The 16994-nt window shown below is 45.9% G+C and overlaps 1 protein-coding gene across 1 annotated transcript; it reads left to right on the top strand.

The window, feature by feature from the left end:
- Window positions 1–7828: 7828 nt before the first annotated feature.
- Window positions 7829–16849, top strand: serp2 (stress-associated endoplasmic reticulum protein family member 2). The gene is made up of 3 exons (XM_026146003.1): window positions 7829–8027; window positions 12592–12664; window positions 15957–16849. Exons 1-3 carry the CDS (start codon window positions 7944–7946, stop codon window positions 15995–15997), a joined length of 198 nt encoding a protein of 65 aa, XP_026001788.1. The 5' UTR covers window positions 7829–7943; the 3' UTR covers window positions 15998–16849.
- Window positions 16850–16994: the final 145 nt, after the last annotated feature.

The following is a 16994-nucleotide window of genomic DNA, read 5'->3' as shown; positions in this document are numbered from 1 at the left end:
AGTGTTTGTTTGACCTGAAGTATACTGAGTTTAGGACCCAGATTACTCCCAGATTTAAGAGCATCTTAGTCCAACAAATACGACAATAACGACGGCCGCTTGCATGTTCTGCAAAAAAATGTGCTTTGTTGTGTATCTGACGGACAAACACCAAACCAGTTCCACATCACTGAAGTTGCACCATTTTTACAAACCAATTCTGGTTCATCTGTTTCACTCAACAATCGGCCATGTGCGTATGAAAACAAAGGCACTGCGCATGCACGTTTTACTCATATTCTATCGCGATATTTCATTTTCCTATCGTTGCCTAACATTATACCGGTATTACCGTGAACGGTATAATATGGCCCAGCCCTAGTCTCAATGTCTTTATTAATGCCAGGCCAGTACACAGTGTCTCTAGCTCTCCTTTTACACTTTTCTATTCCCAGATGTCCCTCATGTATTCTTTGAAGTATCAGCTGTCTCAGACTATGTGGTATCACAATCCTATTGCCTCTCAACAGCAGTCCATTTACCACATTGAGCTCCGATCTAACATGATAATACTTTGAACAAGACCCTTTGGGCCAGTCTCCTTGGATATTTTCCATCACCGTTTGCAGCTCCCTGTCTGCAGCTGTCTCCTCGCATATTTGTTTTATCTTTGCTTCAGACACTGGCAGAGACTCCACTATCATATTAACATGATCGTCTACTTCTTTCTCAGTGGAGCTTGCGTGACACACCTCTGATGCTCGCGACAGTGCATCCGCTAAAGCTAAATGCTTTCCTGGTGTGTATATCAAGTCAAAGCTGTACCTTTGCAGTTTCATCATGAGACGTTGAATCCTCGGCGACATCTCGTTCAGATGTTTCTTAATGATTGACACCAAAGGACGATGATCTGTCTCAACTGTAAAGGTAGGAAGACCATAAACATAACAGTGAAAAATATCAAGTCCATATGCCAGTCCGAGACATTCTTTCTCAATCTGAGCATATCTGGTTTCAGACTTAGACATGGATCTAGAATCAGAATCAGAATCAGAATGGGTTTATTGCCAGATGTTGAGGTTTACAACATTAGGAAATTGCTGCGGTGCTTCAGTGCAGACAATAAGAATTAAAGTGCTATGTAGAAAGAAAGATATGTGCATGCGATATACATGAGATATATACATGAGAATAAGAATTATGAGTGCTACGTAGAAAGATATATACATGAGTGCAGGTGGTGATCAGTGCCAAACATGAAATGGTGCAGTGACACAGCGTAGGGTCATGTGTTAGTGGCGGGGACAGTCATGTGGTTATTGTTCATGTGTCCAACAGCAGAGGGGAAGAAACTGTTCTTGTGGCGAGAGGTTCTGGTGCGAATGGACCGGAGCCTCCTGCCTGAGGGGAGCAGGTCAAACAGACTGTGTCCAGGGTGAGAAGGGTCAGCTGAGATCCGGGCTGCACGCCGCAGTGTCCTGGAGGTGTACAGGTCCTGCAGAGATGGGAGTCTGCAGCCAATCACCTTCTCAGCAGAGCGCACAACACGCTGCAGTCTCTGTTTGTCCCTGATAGTGGCTCCAGCGTACCACACGGTGATGGAGGAGGTGAGGATGGACTCGATGATTGCAGTGTAGAATTGCATCATCGTCCGTGTTGGCAGGTTGAATTTCTTCAGCTGCCTCAGGAAGTACATCCTCTGCTGGGCTTTCTTAATGACGGAGGTGATGGTGGGCTCCCACTTCAGGTCCTGGGTGATGGTGGTACCCAGGAAGCGGAATGAGTCCACAGAGGTGATGGGGGTGTCAGTCAGGATGATGGGGGGGAGTGGGGCTGTGTGCTTCCTGAAGTCCACAATAATCTCCACTGTCTTCTGGGCATTCAGCACCAGGTTGTTGTGGCTGCACCAAGACACCAGACGTTCAACCTCCCTCCTGTAGGCAGACTCGTCCCCGTCCGAGATGAGCCCAATGACGGTGGTGTCATCTGCGAACTTGATTAGCTTGACAGACTGGTGGGTGGAGGTGCAGCAGTTGGTGTACAGGGAGAAGAGCAGAGGAGAAAGAACACAGCCCTGAGGGGAGCCGGTGCTGATGGTCCGGGAGTCCGAGACATTCTTTCCCAGCCTCACGTGCTGCTTCCTGTCCGTCAGGAAGTCAGTGATCCACCGGCAGATGGGATCAGGCACATTCATCTGGGAAAGCTTGCCTCGGAGATGGTCTGGAAGGATGGTGTTGAAGGCAGAGCTGAAGTCCACAAACAGGATCCTGGCGTAGGTTCCTGGGGAGTCCAGATGCTGCAGGATGAAGTGTAGGGCCATGTTGATGGCGTCGTCTACAGACCTGTTGGCTCTATATGCAAACTGCAGGGGGTCCAGGAGGGGGGCCGTGAGGGTCTTGAGACGGGAGAGAACTAGGCGCTCAAATGACTTCATGACCACAGATGTCAGAGCCACGGGTCTGTAGTCATTTAGTCCAGTGATCCTAGGTTTCTTGGGGACAGGGATTATGGTAGAGGACTTGAAGCAGGCAGGCACATGACATGCCTGCAGTGAGGAGTTGAAGATGCCAGAAAACACTGGGGCCAGCTCGTTTGCACAGTGTCTGAGGGTGGCAGGAGACACACCGTCTGGGCCGGGAGCTTTCCGAGCATTCAGACTCCTAAACTGCTTCCTCACATCTGCTTCATGAATATGAAGAGTTGTGGTCGGAGGAGGTGGTGTGAAATCCTCTTTTGTGTGGGGTGAGGGGGCGGGTGTTGCAGGTGAACAGTTTGAAGGTGGTGATGACTCTATGGAGGGGGGAGAGGTGGGGGAATGAGTGTCCAAAGTGCCTCTATTGTTGGGGTCGTTGGAGGTGTGAAGGCTGCCTGATGGCTCGTCAAAACGGCAGTAGAAGTCGTTAAGGGTGTTGGCCAAGAGCAAGTCATCAGTGGAGTGGGGGGTTTTAGGCTTGTAGTTTGTAATATTCCTAAAACCTTTCCACACAGAGGCCGAGTCATTCTCTGAGATCTGCTGCTGCATCTTCTCAGAGTGCTGATGTTTGGCAATGTCCACTTCTTTAGTGAACCTGTACTTGGCCTCTCTGTAGCAGTCCCTGTCTCCGCTTCTGAACGCCTTACTCTTTTCCAGCCACAGCTTTTTGAGTTTAGGAGTAAACCAGGGTTTGTCGTTGTTATAACTCACCCTGGTGCGTGATGGCACAATGCTGTCCTCACAGAAGTGGATATAGGAGGTGACAGTGTCCGTAAACTCGTCCAAGCTGTTAGAAGCAGCCTTCATTGTGTCCCAGTCTGTGGTCTCCAAACACGTGCGAAGCTCCTCCACAGCCTCGTTGCTCCACAGTTTTTTGGTCCTCACGACAGGTTTGGAGAGCTTCAGCCTCTGTCTGTACGTGGGGATCAGGTGGATCATGACGTGGTCAGAAAGTCCGAGTGAAGCGCGCGGCACCGCGCGATAGGCCCCGCTGATCGTGCTGTAGCAGTGGTCCAATGTCCTCTCCTCTCTGGTCGGGCATTTAATATACTGCTTGTATTTCGGAAGCTCATGGCTCAGATTGGCTTTGTTAAAGTCCCCAAGAGCAATGATGAGAGAGTCCGGGTATGTCCGCTCCATGTGGAGAATCTGCTCTGCGAGTGCGCACTGAGCTGCTTGCGCATCCGCGTCTGGCGGGATGTAAACAGCGGCCAGGATGAATGAAGCAAACTCCCGCGGAGAGTAAAACTGTTTGCAGTGTATAAAAAGATATTCCAGAGAGGGAGAGCAGTGCTGAGCAATCACTGTTACATCTGTGCACCAGCCACTATTGATGTAGAAGCAGACACCTCCACCTTTGGTTTTACCGGAGAGAGCGGCCTGCCGGTCCGCGCGCAGCAGATGAAAGCCCTCCAGCTTGAGCGCGCAGTCCGGGATGTCCTCACTGAGCCACGACTCCGTAAAACATAAGACACAGGAGGAGGCAAAGTCTCTGTTCATGCTTCTCATCAGGGCCAGTTCGTCTATCTTATTCCAGAGTGAGCGTACATTAGAAAGGAAGATCCCAGGAAGGGCCGTTCTCAGTCCGCGTCTCCTCAAACGCACGAGTACGCCGGCTCGCTTACCTCTCTTTCGACGTCTCACTTTCCTGATCAGAGTCAGCAGTAAATCTGCCGCAGATGCGACAAATATTGGAATTAAATCCACAGGCGTTGTAGTCCTGCAGTTAAGGAGCTCTTCTCTGGTGTAAGAATATCCAGAGGAGTGCCCAGACACAGAAGAAATGCACAAAAACAAGACAAAAGTAACGCACTGAAGCACCAGGGCATCCATACGCGGCGCCATCTTGGTTTAACATAAGCAACTGGTTTCCAACTCCCTTCTTCAGCCTGAAGTAAAACAGCTCCAAGCCCATCCTTTGAGGCATCTGTTGAGATTTTCAGACTCTTAGTTGGATCATAATATGCAAGCACTGGGCGCGTTGTCAGTGTGGTTTTCAAATCATTCCATTCTTGTTCATGCCTCGCTGACCATTTAAATTCCATGGAATCACGAAGTAACTCCCTTAGTGCTGATGTTCTCACTGACAAGTTAGGTATGAATTTTCCTACAAAGTTTATCATTCCCATCACTCTGAGCACACCTCTCTTATCTGTCGGGCGTGGCATTGTTGCGATGGCTTTTACTTTTCTTTCATCTGGCTCAATACCTCCAGCAGAGAATTTGTCTTCCTTCACACCAAAATGACACTTGTCACGATTTAACTTTAATCCATTCTCCCTCATCCGCTGCAGCACCTTCACCAGTCTTTCATTATGTTCTTGTAGGGTGGAGCCCCATATAACCACATCATCAACATAACAGCGAACACCTTGTAAACCCTCTAACATGTTGTCCATGGCACGATGAAAAATCTCAGATGCTGAGATTATGCCAAATGGCATTCTGAGGAATCTATACCTGCCAAAAGGTGTATTGAAAGTACAGTATTTTGAACTTTTCTCATCCAGCTTTATTTGCCAAAAACCCTGTGCTGCATCTAGCTTTGAAAAGTATTTGGCGCCTGCCATTTCACTTGCAACCTCTTCACGCTTTGGTATCTGGTAGTGCTCACGTTTTATGGCTTGATTTAAATCGCCAGGGTCCATGCATATTCTCAAATCATTGTTTTTATTCCTTTTATCCACACACACCATTGAGTTTACCCACGCAGTCGGTTCTTCCACTTTTGTAATGACCTGCAACTGTAACATCCTGTTAAGTTCTTTCTTTAAACGGTCCTTCAGTGGAGCTGGGACTCTACGTGGTGCATGGATCACTGGCTTTGCATCCTCTTTCAGCTGGATACTGTAATTGCATGGTAGACATCCCAAACCTTTGAAGATATCCTCATAATGCTGTACAATGGAGTCAACTGCTCCTCGCTGTCCACTTTCTGTTTCTGGACAGCTGATGTGATACACTCTTTCTACTAGGTTCAATCTTTTGGATGTCACGCCACCCAGCAGTGATTCACGACCTTCTGGAACAACATTAAACAATACATCATAATCTTTATGTTTTATTGTCACTTTAAGCCTTCATTGACCACTGCTCTCAATATACTTTCCATTGTAGTCTTTTAGAGGTACTCTTTTCTTTATTATTTTGGGCTTTGGTTTCATGGCATGGATCTCTGTCATGCTGATTAGGTTCGCCTGCGCACCTGTATCAATCCTTAGTGCCACCAAAGCTCCTTGTATTGGGAGTGAAACAATCCACGTGTCTTCATAATCTGAGCATCGCTCACTGTCCTCTGCTTCGTTATGCTCACTTTTTACATCCTCAAGTGACACTATGCCCACAAAGAAAGTCTCGCTTAAGTCAGTCTCTTCAACTACATGCACTGATTTGGGTTTGGCTTTCGACAGACAATGTTTGGCAAAATGATTTTTTCCATCGCATTTCAAACATCTTTTGCCATAAGCTGGACACTGTCTAGGTTCATGTCTGCTACCACATCGCTTACAGGAGTACACTGTATCCTCTTTGCTGGGCTTCTGTGACATATTCTTCCCCATTTTCTTCTTAACCACAGCTATTCTTGCACCATCATGTACTGCAGCGACGCTCGTCTCATTAAATGTCTTTGCATGCTGCAGGGCTAACTCACTTGCATGACACAGTCTTTCAGCTTCATCCAGAGTCAACTTGGAATCTCTGAGCAGCCGTTCTCTAGTCCGTTTATCATGGATCCCATACACAATTTGATCACGAACCATAGAATCTTTCAGCTCTCCAAAATCACATGACTGTGCCTTTAGCTTCAAATCAGTCACAAAGCAATCAAAAGTCTCTTCTGGTTGCTGCATCCGAGATCGGAAAACATACCTTTCATATACTGTGTTCTTCTGTGGTGAACAGTGTGCATCAAACTTTTCAATCACTCTGTCATACTTATTCCTGTCACCAACTTCCTCAAACTCAAACGTGTTGAAGACTTCAATGGCTTGAGGACCAGCTACCGTGAGCAGCAATGCAATTTTCCTGGCATCGGGTTTAGAGTCCAGTCCCATGGCAGCCATGTACAGCTCAAACTGCTGCTTAAAACACCGCCAGTTTCAGTCCTTCCGGAGGCTTCAAACTTTCCATCTCAAACAGAACTTTGAGCTACTATCGCTTCCGCTCTCCCACTTTTACTCCTGGTACCATGTGTTGTCTTCGTATAGCTTTGAATAATTACACAGTATCCACTTGTGTTTTGCGAGCGTCTGCTCCAAACATTTTTATTATCTCATTCACAAGTCAGTCTTCTTTTATAGAGGCATTCATGAGCCCTCTCAAATACAGCGCCCCCTACTGGCAAAACCCCATTAGCACATGAACACCCACACATCACCACAGGAACAACCATCTCTCAACCAAGAATAAATCCAGTGCTTGCAGTCGTCCCCCACCGATCTGTGGATAGTACTCAGTTTCATGATCACTGATGAATGGCCATGACCCCATGCCCTGTTTTTGGTGCTTCTTTAGGTTATTATGCAAATATATGGTTTTTAAGGGTGGGGAAACTGCAGTCAGCCGAGACTGATTAGGTCACTTAGACGAGTGATGAAATATTTCTCCCGCTGAAAAGCTACATCCAGATGAATAAAAGCAACTTTGTGAATGTTAGGCAAAAGCACCTGTCTGGATAGGTGAATGAGACTTGTAATAAGTGCTTTGAAATGTCAAAACAAGAATCCCACAAAGTGAAATGGATGCACTGAGGACAACTAAGGGTGAGGTAACTTGGCCAAGGATACTTTGGTATGCACACTGAAGGAGCTAGGGATCAAACCACTGGCTTTCTGACTGGTAACCACTGGACCAAAAAAACATTTCAATCTTCTTTTTTAAGGCAAACAACAAGGTAACTTTTAGGCTGTCTCAAAACACGCATCGTTATATTTAGGTAGATGACAGACATGTAAACCCACAAACTTGATGAGCAAAAGAGGATCTCATAATATTTATTACAAAATACGTGTACAGAAAATGAGTCGTACAGTGACGACTCGTTTTCTATTTCATTTATTTTCAATCATAGTCTATTATTCAGTCATCGATAGCTGGAGCGCGCCCCTGAACGCGCCAGGTGCATGGGGATGCTGTTTTCAAGCTCAACAACGTACAACACGCAACATCCTGTGGGGCCCTTCAAAGTAAGAGTCTCGGTAAACATTTTGTATAATTTCTTATAACTTAAGTCTTACAACGATTTAAACGTACAGTAAGCATATATAGATAGTCACGTGTTGGATTTCTGAACTTCGAATACCATAGAATAGAGCATAAAAACTTGTTATAATAGCTTCGTGCTCGTATTTTGAACGCTATCACACTTCGGTTCCGGTTTCTTCTTCACGGACTTTTGGTGACTTGACGCAGGCGCCGCTGCTGCTGCTGTCGTCAACCTGCAGCATCAGAAAACAACAGGCTAAAAACAGACTGGCGTATCCCGGTGAAGATGGTGGCCAAACAGAGGATCCGCATGGCCAACGAGAAGCACAGCAAGAACATCACTCAAAGAGGAAACGTAGCCAAGACGCTGGTGAGCCGCTAACGGACACGCAGAGCGACGCCAACCTGACACGTTAGCCCAGAGAGGTGACGTTCAGCCCGGCGTGAGCGCAGCGGTGATGGTAGTGCTGATGGTGCCAGCTGTCAGTTAAAGGTGTCAGGGTGCTGAGCGACTTGGGAGCTTCAGCGTGATATGTGCGGTGTGTTTTATTTCACACGGAGCGGATCGGGGTGTAATTTATTCAGACTGGATTCACTCCGCTCGTGACCGCCGCACACTGCATGTTGCTGTCCGGGTGAAGAGGCTGCAGTTAGGGCAGGAAAATTGCCGAAACCCGTTAATTCTGACATAAAATCAGCGGTAAACGTGAGAGCACGTCTGAAATGCATTGATTTAAAAACAAATAATTGGTTGTCATCAAGGAAAAGGAAAATAAACCCCAATAAACCCATCACTTTATTTTACTCTACATTGTGGGCCACATACAGTCCACTTTGATCCTAAGTGACCGGTGAAACTTTCTGTCATGGTGAAGAAGTTTAACTACACATTAATTACTGAGCTATCATAAAGTAACAGAAAAGACTTGTTAGAAATAAATATTTTTTTTTAAAAATACAAAAATGATTAAAAGTAATGGTAAATGGCCTGCATTTGTATAGCGCTTTTCTAGTCCCTAAGGACCCCAAAGCGCTTTACACTACATTCAGTCATTCACCCATTCACACACACACACACTGGCGATGGCAAGCTACATTGTAGCCACAGCTGCCCTGGGGCGCACTGACAGAGGCGAGGCTGCCGGACACTGGCGCCACCGGGCCCTCTGACCACCACCAGTAGGCAAACATGGGGTTAGTATCTTGCCCAAGGATATTTGGCATGCAGCCAGGAGGCAGCCTGGGATCGAACCACCGACCTTCTGATTAGTGGCTGACCTGCTCTGCCACCTGAGCTACAGCCACCCCCTAATGAAACAAAACAAATGATAAAAGGCTTTTTGGTAAATAAAAGAACGTACGATTTATTTATCAGATTTATTTGGTAATTTTTTTGGAAATTTTTGTTGTTGTTTGTTTTACTGTGGACCAATTGTTTAAAAAAACAAAAATAAGACTTGTAAAACTTACATTTTGGACTTTTAACTTTATTTAGGACCTCCTTCACATTGTTTGGCGTCTTCGCCAGGCCAGTTTTGGCTCCTGGGCCTTGTGTTGACACCCCTATGTAACCAGCTCCCAGTTTGGATTCAGGAGACAGACTTTAAAACTTTCCTTACTTCATGAATTTCACCTATCACGGGTTATTTGTTATAACGTAACTCCCGCGATAAACGAAGGACCACTGTACAGCACTCTACATTTTTCCTGCCTCCCCTAACCCCCAACCAGCCCCTCACTGAGCCTGATCCTGCTGGAGGGTTCTTCCTGTTAAAAGGGAGGTTTTCCTCCCCACTGTCGCCAAGTCCACTATTGTAGAATGGTTATCTTACAATATGAAGTGCCTTGAGGCAACTGTTTTTGTGATTTGGCGCTATGTAAATAAAGTTGAGTTGAATTGAAAAAACCGTGCAATTTCTACATGCTAGAAAACATTGGTTTCTTTCACTTACTACAGCATCACAACCATTTGGGCTAAAATTTTAAGAAAGACATTTGCAAAAAAAATTGCAGAAAAGTTTGTGGTGGCTCGTTGCCCAGAAGATTTTTGTGAAGTTCCCCCCAAAAAAGACAAAAAAGAACCAACTGGAGCTTTTCTCTCATTTAATTGTTTTTGAATCAATGAATGTGGTGTAGTATGAATGTAGCAAAAGCTGTAAAATCTAAGAAAATACAGTTAATGCCAAAATAGGTGAGCTGAACAGGAGTCTTTGCCCTTTTGACATCCCTGCTACTCAACATGTTTGTCTCACCTGCTCCCACCTTTCACTGAGGTCAGTGCAGTTGAATGGCAAGCTGATATCACAAAGCAAAACCAAAAAAAACACTGAATTAAAAAAGTGAAAATAGATGTTAGATGGCGCTTATGAGTCTTATTAGTTACTATTAATTACTTTTAATGACTGTGGAACATTTTAAAATATCTTTAATACGTCCTTCACATTTTCATTTTTATCTGCACTCTTTTCCACTACTGTGGATTTAAACATTTATTAACTTTAGTATCTGTTCTCAAGGTCAGTAAAGGGATCATGGAGGGTTGTCTTCTCCACAAGTTTTCTCTTTTCATTTCTGTTAGTCTCGGTAACTCTATTCAGTGATGTCAACATTAGTTTTCTTCACATATCCTCCTCCTCCTCACACGTTTGACATCCCAACAGCAGACATGTAATGCAGAATGTCAAATTTGCTCATTTGCTCTAGTTTTCCAATAAAGCTCTGTGATAATCCTTCTCTGGTGATCCCCATGGTATTACACAGGGAGTGGAAGCATTTCTAGACCAAGATGAGCTAAAGACGAGCAGGTTTTGTCTTTTCCCACTGTGACGCCAGACACACTGGCCAATTTATTAGGAAGGTGTTGCAAGAACTGTTGATGAAAGTCAGGATGGAATCATACTGCCATATTATTTACACCAAATTTGGATCCTACCATCTATATATTGCAGCAGAAATTGAGTTTCATAGACCAGGCCACGTTTCTCTAATCTTCCAATGATTCTTGTTCTTAGCTGACAGGAGTTTCACCCAGTGTGGTCTTCTGCTGCTGTAGCCCATCTGCTTCAAGGCTCAATGTGTCATGGGTTCATAGATGCTCCTCTGAATGCTTTGGTTGTGATTATCAGGGTTTCTGCTGCTAAATCCTTGAGCTGGTTGCTGGTGTCTGATAAGATATGTACATGTTATTATATTAATAATAATAGAGTGAATGTCTCATTAAATAAGAGAATAATTTGGAAAGGAATAATATTTTTCTTTGTTTTTTTTTTAAAGTTAAAGTGAAATATTTTTAGATGTAAACATACAAATTCTCTCCCTTCTTTAAGTTACTGGCAAAACTTTTTCAGGTTGAGCCCACTTGAGATCAAATCAAGCTGCATGTGGTCCAGGTTTAACACATCCAACCAGATGTGGACATGTCTCAGCCTCCACCACTCTCAGCACTGGAGCCCCCCAGGGGTGTGTTCTGAGCCCCCTGCTGTACTCTTTGTACACATATGACTGTGTGGCCACTACCAGCTCCACCACCATCATCAAGTTTGCTGACGACACCGTCGTGGTGGGCCTGATCTCTGATAACAACGAGACGGCCTACCTGAAGGAGATTAGGAATCTGGAGAACTGGTGCCAGAGGAACAACCTCCTTCTAAACGTCAGTAAGACAAAGGAGCTGATAGTGGACTTCAGCACTAAGCAGGAGAGGAACTACCAGACCCCCGTCATCAACGAGTGCCCAGTGGAGAGAGTGGACAGCTTCAAATACCTCGGAGTTCACATCACGCAGGACCTGTCATGGTCCTGTCACATCAACACCGTGGTGAAAAAGGCCCGACAGCGTCTCTACCACCTCAGACGCTTGAGAGACTTCCAACTGCCCTCCAAGGTGCTCAGGAACTTTTACTCGTGCACCATAGAGAGCATCCTGGCGGGAAACATCTTAACCTGGTTCGGGAACAGCACCATGCAGGACAGACGAGCTCTACAGAGGGTTGTGCGGTCAGCTGAGCGCACCATCCGCTCCGAGCTCCCTGACCTGCACTCAATCTACAGCAGGCGGTGCTGGACCAAGGCCAGGAAGATTGTGAAGGACCTCAGCCATCCCAACAACAGACTGTTCTCTCTGTTGAGGTCAGGAAAGCGATTCCGCTCCCTGAAGACCAACACAGAGAGACTGAGGAGGAGCTTCTTCCCGCAGGCGATACGGTCTCTCAATCACACCACCACACAGTACTGACCCACACATATGGTTCTTACACACACACTGGACTTTCTGGACATTGTTTTTGCACAACACTGGTCGCTATATTCTTCATTTCCAGTTAATACTTGTACAGCTGCTGTTATTGTGTATATATTTATTTAGATTTAGATTTCTTCATACATTCTTATATAGTTCTATATTGTGTATTGTGTATTTTGTTGTACAGTTATTTTATTTTCAACTTTAATTTATATATTTTATCTTATTCTTCCCAGTTAAATTTACCCTTCATTCTAATTTGTGTTGTACAGTTATTTCATTTTTAACCTTAATTTATATTTTATTCCTTCCTAGTTAAATTTACCCTTTTTAATTTTGCATATTTATTTCCTATCTTATTCATAGCCTTTTCCTTTTTTGTTTTCTTTAGGTCACGAGTAGTTGTCCAAGCATTTCACTACATATCGTACTGTGTATGACTGTGTACGTGACAAATAAAATTTGAATTTGAATTTGAGCTCATCACGGCTGCTCTCTAAACCTTTGACTGATGAGCCACCGTGTAAAGAGGGAGAGAGAAGTGCTGACCCTGCACCTTTCAGTGTATAATTAGACTCTGAGGTTTATCCCTGCAAAAACAGTTGTTGAAGTTGGACAAGGAGCAGGGAAGCCTCTGTGTTTGCTCGGCAGCACATTTTTGCTGACGTACATGATGTGTGTTTCTCCTCCACAGCGGCCACAAGAAGAGAAGTATCCTGTGGGTCCCTGGCTGCTCGCCCTCTTTGTGTTTGTTGTGTGTGGATCAGGTACGGACGTTTTCTTTTTTTTTTTAAATATCTACAGAAGAAAGTGGTTTCAACTGGTCAGTGATGCTGGATTTTAGGACCTAAAGTCAGACTGATGTGATGTATCAGTCTGTGTTCAATACCCAGCAGCTCTTTAATGCTTTGATTATCTCACTCAGATGACTGGACCTTCAGTAACTGTGTTAAATTAAGTGTTTTATATACACAGATAAGGCTTATTTCATGTTTAAAGGCTCACTCAAATCAAATGTTAATTAATTATGCAGTTGACCACTGTCGCTCCACATCCCCAATCCAGTAGATTTATTAAGCACTCACATTTAATCAGCCTCATTGGAGCAGGGCTGTGTTCACAGGGGAGTGTAGCGTGTCTATTGATGCTTTAAGACTAGAGTGCTGTGAAGTGTGAAGTCTCACATCGTGTTACTTGTCTGTTTTTAGTAAAAGAGAGGTTGACCCGTATTAAGCTCCTCCTCCATTTCAGATGACGGTGGCATCAGAAGATAATTCGGTCTACGGGAGAATCCCAGACATTTTTTTCAAACCCAGGGTGTAGTAAATTTTTCTCCAAAGCTGAAACGGCCTATCGATTTGCATGACCTTCACGTCACGTCATTGGAGCTTGCGTCATGTAGCTGTGCCGCATGACAGCTTGACCAGAAGTCTTACAAATTGCTTAGAGGACAGCATGGATGGGATCAGGGGTTAAAATGTAAATCTAATAACTGTGTATTTTAAGTACTTTGTGTATATTTTGATGGTAAAGCATTTGTGCTACCACTTGAGTATGATTAAGCCCTAAATACTTCTGTCGTTACAGTAACGATGAAAAATTTTGGAAAAGTCACGAACTTAAAAACGTCTTTTAAATGCTCATTAGAATTCAATTCAAAACGATGAGATGGAGACTTTCACATGTATGAACGTGGCCGTGGAGTAAGATCATAGAAATACATTTCTTCATTCTTGGCAAATTCTTTCGCTTTTGCTTTTCGCTTTTGCCAAGAATGTTTTTTTTTTCCACCAGGACGCTCTAGGCCGTAGGTCGATGATCGATTTTGTAATCGTATCACCAGACCTGCGACCATATGATCTGGACACTCGGGTAAAGAGAGGAGCTGAGCTGTCAACTGATCACCACCTGGTGGTGAGTTCGATCAGGTGGCGGGTGAGGACGCTGGACAGACCTGGTGCACCTAAACGCGTAGTGAGGGTGTGCTGGGAACGTCTAGCAGAGGCCCCAGTCCGCGAGATCTTCAACGCACACCTCCGGCAGAGCTTCAACAGCATTCCGAGGGAGACTGGGGACATTGAGTCCGAATGGACCATGTTCAGCGTCTCCATTGCCGAAGCTGCTGCATTGAGCTGCGGCCGCAAGGTGGTTGGTGCCTGCCGTGGTGGTAATCCCCGAACCAAATGGTGGACACCAGAGGTGAAGGGAGCCACCAGGCTGAAGAAGGAGTCCTATCGGGCTTGGTTAGCCTGTGGGACTCCGGAGGCAGCCGACAGGTATCGACAGGCCAAGCGGAATGCGGCTCGGGCAGTGGCTGAAGCAAAAACTCGGGTGTGGGAGGAGTTCGGAGAGGCCATGGAAAAAGACTTTCGGACTGCCTCGAAGAGATTCTGGCAAACCGTCAGGCGTCTCAGGAGGGGAAAGCGGTGCTCTACCTGCACTGTGTTATAGTGCTGGCGGAGCGCTGCTGACGTCGACTGAGAAAATTGTCAGGCGGTAGAAGGAATACTTCGATGACCTCCTTAATCCCACTGACACGTCTTCCGAGGAGGAAGCAGAGTCTGAGGATGAGGGGAATGACCCGCCAATTTCCGGGGGCGAGGTCACTGAGGCAGTTAAACAACTCCTTGGTGGCAGAGCCCCTGGTGTTGATGAGGTCCGCCCCGAGTTCCTGAAGTCTCTGGACGTTGTAGGGCTGTCCTGGTTGACACGCCTCTGCAATGTTGCGTGGAGATCAGGGGCAGTACCTGTGGACTGGCAGACCGGGGTGGTGGTCCCCATCTTTAAGAAGGGGGACCGGAGGGTGTGTTCCAACTACAGGGGGATCACACTCCTCAGCCTCCCTGGGAAAGTCTATGCCAGGGTGCTGGAAAGGAGAGTTCGTCCGCTAGTCAAACCTCGGATACAGGAGGAACAATGCGGTTTTCATCCTGGTCGCGGAACACTGGACCAGCTCTTTATCCTCTCCAGGATACTTGAGGGTGCATGGGAGTTTGCCCAACCAGTCTACATGTGTTTTGTGGACTTGGAGAAGGCATTCGACCGTGTCCCTCGGGGTGTCCTGTGGGAGGTGTTGCAGGAGTATGGGGTGTCTGGCCCATTGCTATGGGCCATTCGATCCCTATACAACCGTTGCAAGAGCTTGGTTCGCATTGCCGGCAATAAGTCGGACTCGTTCCCGGTGGGTGATGGGCTCCGCCAGGGCTGCCCTTTGTCTCCGGTTCTGTTCATAATTTTTATGGACAGGATTTCTAGGCGCAGCCAAGTGGCGGAGGGCTTTCGCTTTGGTGGCCTCAGAATCTCATCTCTGATTTTTGCGGATGATGTGGTTCTGTTGGCTTCATCGGGTGAGGGCCTCCAGGTCGCACTGGAACGGTTCGCAGCCGAGTGTGAAGCAGCGGGAATGAGGATCAGCACCTCCAAATCTGAGGCCATGATTCTCAGCCGGAAAAGGGTGGAGTGCCCACTCCGGGTCGGGTATGAGTTCCTGCCCCAAGTGGAGGAGTTCAAGTATCTCGGGGTCTTGTTCGCGAGTGATGGGAGAAGGGAGCCGGAGATCGACAGACGGATTGGGGCTGCAGCTGCAGTAATGCAGACGCTGCACTGGTCCGTCGTGGTGAAGAGGGAGCTGAGTGTAAAAGCGAAGCTCTCAATTTACCGGTCGATCTACGTCCCTACCCTCACCTATGGCCACGAGCTGTGGGTAGTGACCGAAAGAACGAGATTGCGGATACAAGCGGCAGAAATGAGCTTCCTCCGAAGGGTGGCTGGCCATCCATGAATATGGATGGATGGACAATGAGATTTTCAGTGTGTTTCAGTGAGCGACCCACAAACTGACGCCACATTACAGGGACACACATCTGCTGCAGTTTTAAAAAGTATCACAGAGTTGACAGGACTTTTAAAAAAAAAAAAAAAAAAGCTGCTGATTGGAGCGGGAAATTGGACCCAGGAACGGGATAGAGAATCCAGATGAGAAATGATGTCATGGCTGTTTACCACGCTGTTTTCCTTCCTGTCAAGGCTTTGACGTCGTGTCTCCCTGTGTGCTCTCAGCCATATTTCAGATCATCCAGAGCATCCGTATGGGGATGTGATGAAGGAGAAGACTCTGGACCCCTGCCCTCTACCCCCCAAACCCTCCTCATGCCCTCATAGCGCCTCACCTGTGCACCCTCCAGAGGTCCAGAGATGAATGCCACTCCTTGGAGAGAGAGGGAGAGAAGCGTCCCCCTGAAGCTGACCCTAAAGACACCACCCTGCCCCTGATCAGCGTTTACAGTATTGCAGTCTGTGGTACTGACAGCTTTTCTATGGACAGTCTGAGACCACACCGGCTGGAGATCGTGATTCATTTTGTGTGTGTGTGTGTGTGTGTGTGTGTGTGTGAGAGAGAGAGAGAGAGAGGTGGTGTGTGACTGTGCGACCAGTGATTCCTGCTAACAATGTGCCATACTTGTATAATTCACTGTCAGTCTATGAAGAATGTTTTTTCAAATAAATGTTGAGCATTTAGAAAACGTCCACGTTTAATTCTGCTGTCGTAGACTCTGTTTTACCAGAGCACGATACTCACTCCACCCGTCAGAGGTTTCATGTTGTAGGTGGCAGCAGGATGCAGCTAAATGCTTTAAATGTCACCCGGGGTACGCATACAGCTCATTTGTAAAGTAGCTATCAGAACTTTGTGTACATAATCTTGCATTTCCAGTTTAAATATGGTTTCCCTCTAAACAGAGATGGTGGGTATTTTCAGTAATGAGAGGGATCAGGGGGTGATTTAGAAGTTTGAGAATGACAAACAAAAACACTGCTTTCTATATTTAAGGTTCAGTTCAGCCACCTAAAGGGAACAAATGAGATCCCAGTGCATTAAACCAGTGTGAATATCACCTTGTTTAACTGTTACGTGTTACAGAGCAGTAACACAGTTTGTAATATGACTTTTTAAAGTCATATTACAAACTGTGTTTGTAATATGACTGTCTGCTAAGATAACATTATTTGATATGTAAACACTGAATTTAATTACATCTGCAAGTTATCCAAATTATATATTTATTTTTGTTTTTATTTTCTGGAGCTTAAATGCAT

Source organism: Astatotilapia calliptera, chromosome 16 (assembly GCF_900246225.1).
Source record: "Astatotilapia calliptera chromosome 16, fAstCal1.2, whole genome shotgun sequence".
Taxonomy (NCBI): domain Eukaryota; kingdom Metazoa; phylum Chordata; class Actinopteri; order Cichliformes; family Cichlidae; genus Astatotilapia; species Astatotilapia calliptera.
This window is presented reverse-complemented; position numbering and strand designations above follow the sequence as displayed.

Coding starts and splice junctions, on each gene's coding strand:
- serp2 (XM_026146003.1), top strand. CDS start 7,944: ATGGTGGCCAAACAGAGGATCCGCATGGCCAACGAGAAGCACAGCAAG. Junction 8,028..12,591: donor GAAACGTAGCCAAGACGCTG/GTGAGCCGCTAA, acceptor TCTCCTCCACAG/CGGCCACAAGAAGAGAAGTA. Junction 12,665..15,956: donor GTTTGTTGTGTGTGGATCAG/GTACGGACGTTT, acceptor GTGTGCTCTCAG/CCATATTTCAGATCATCCAG.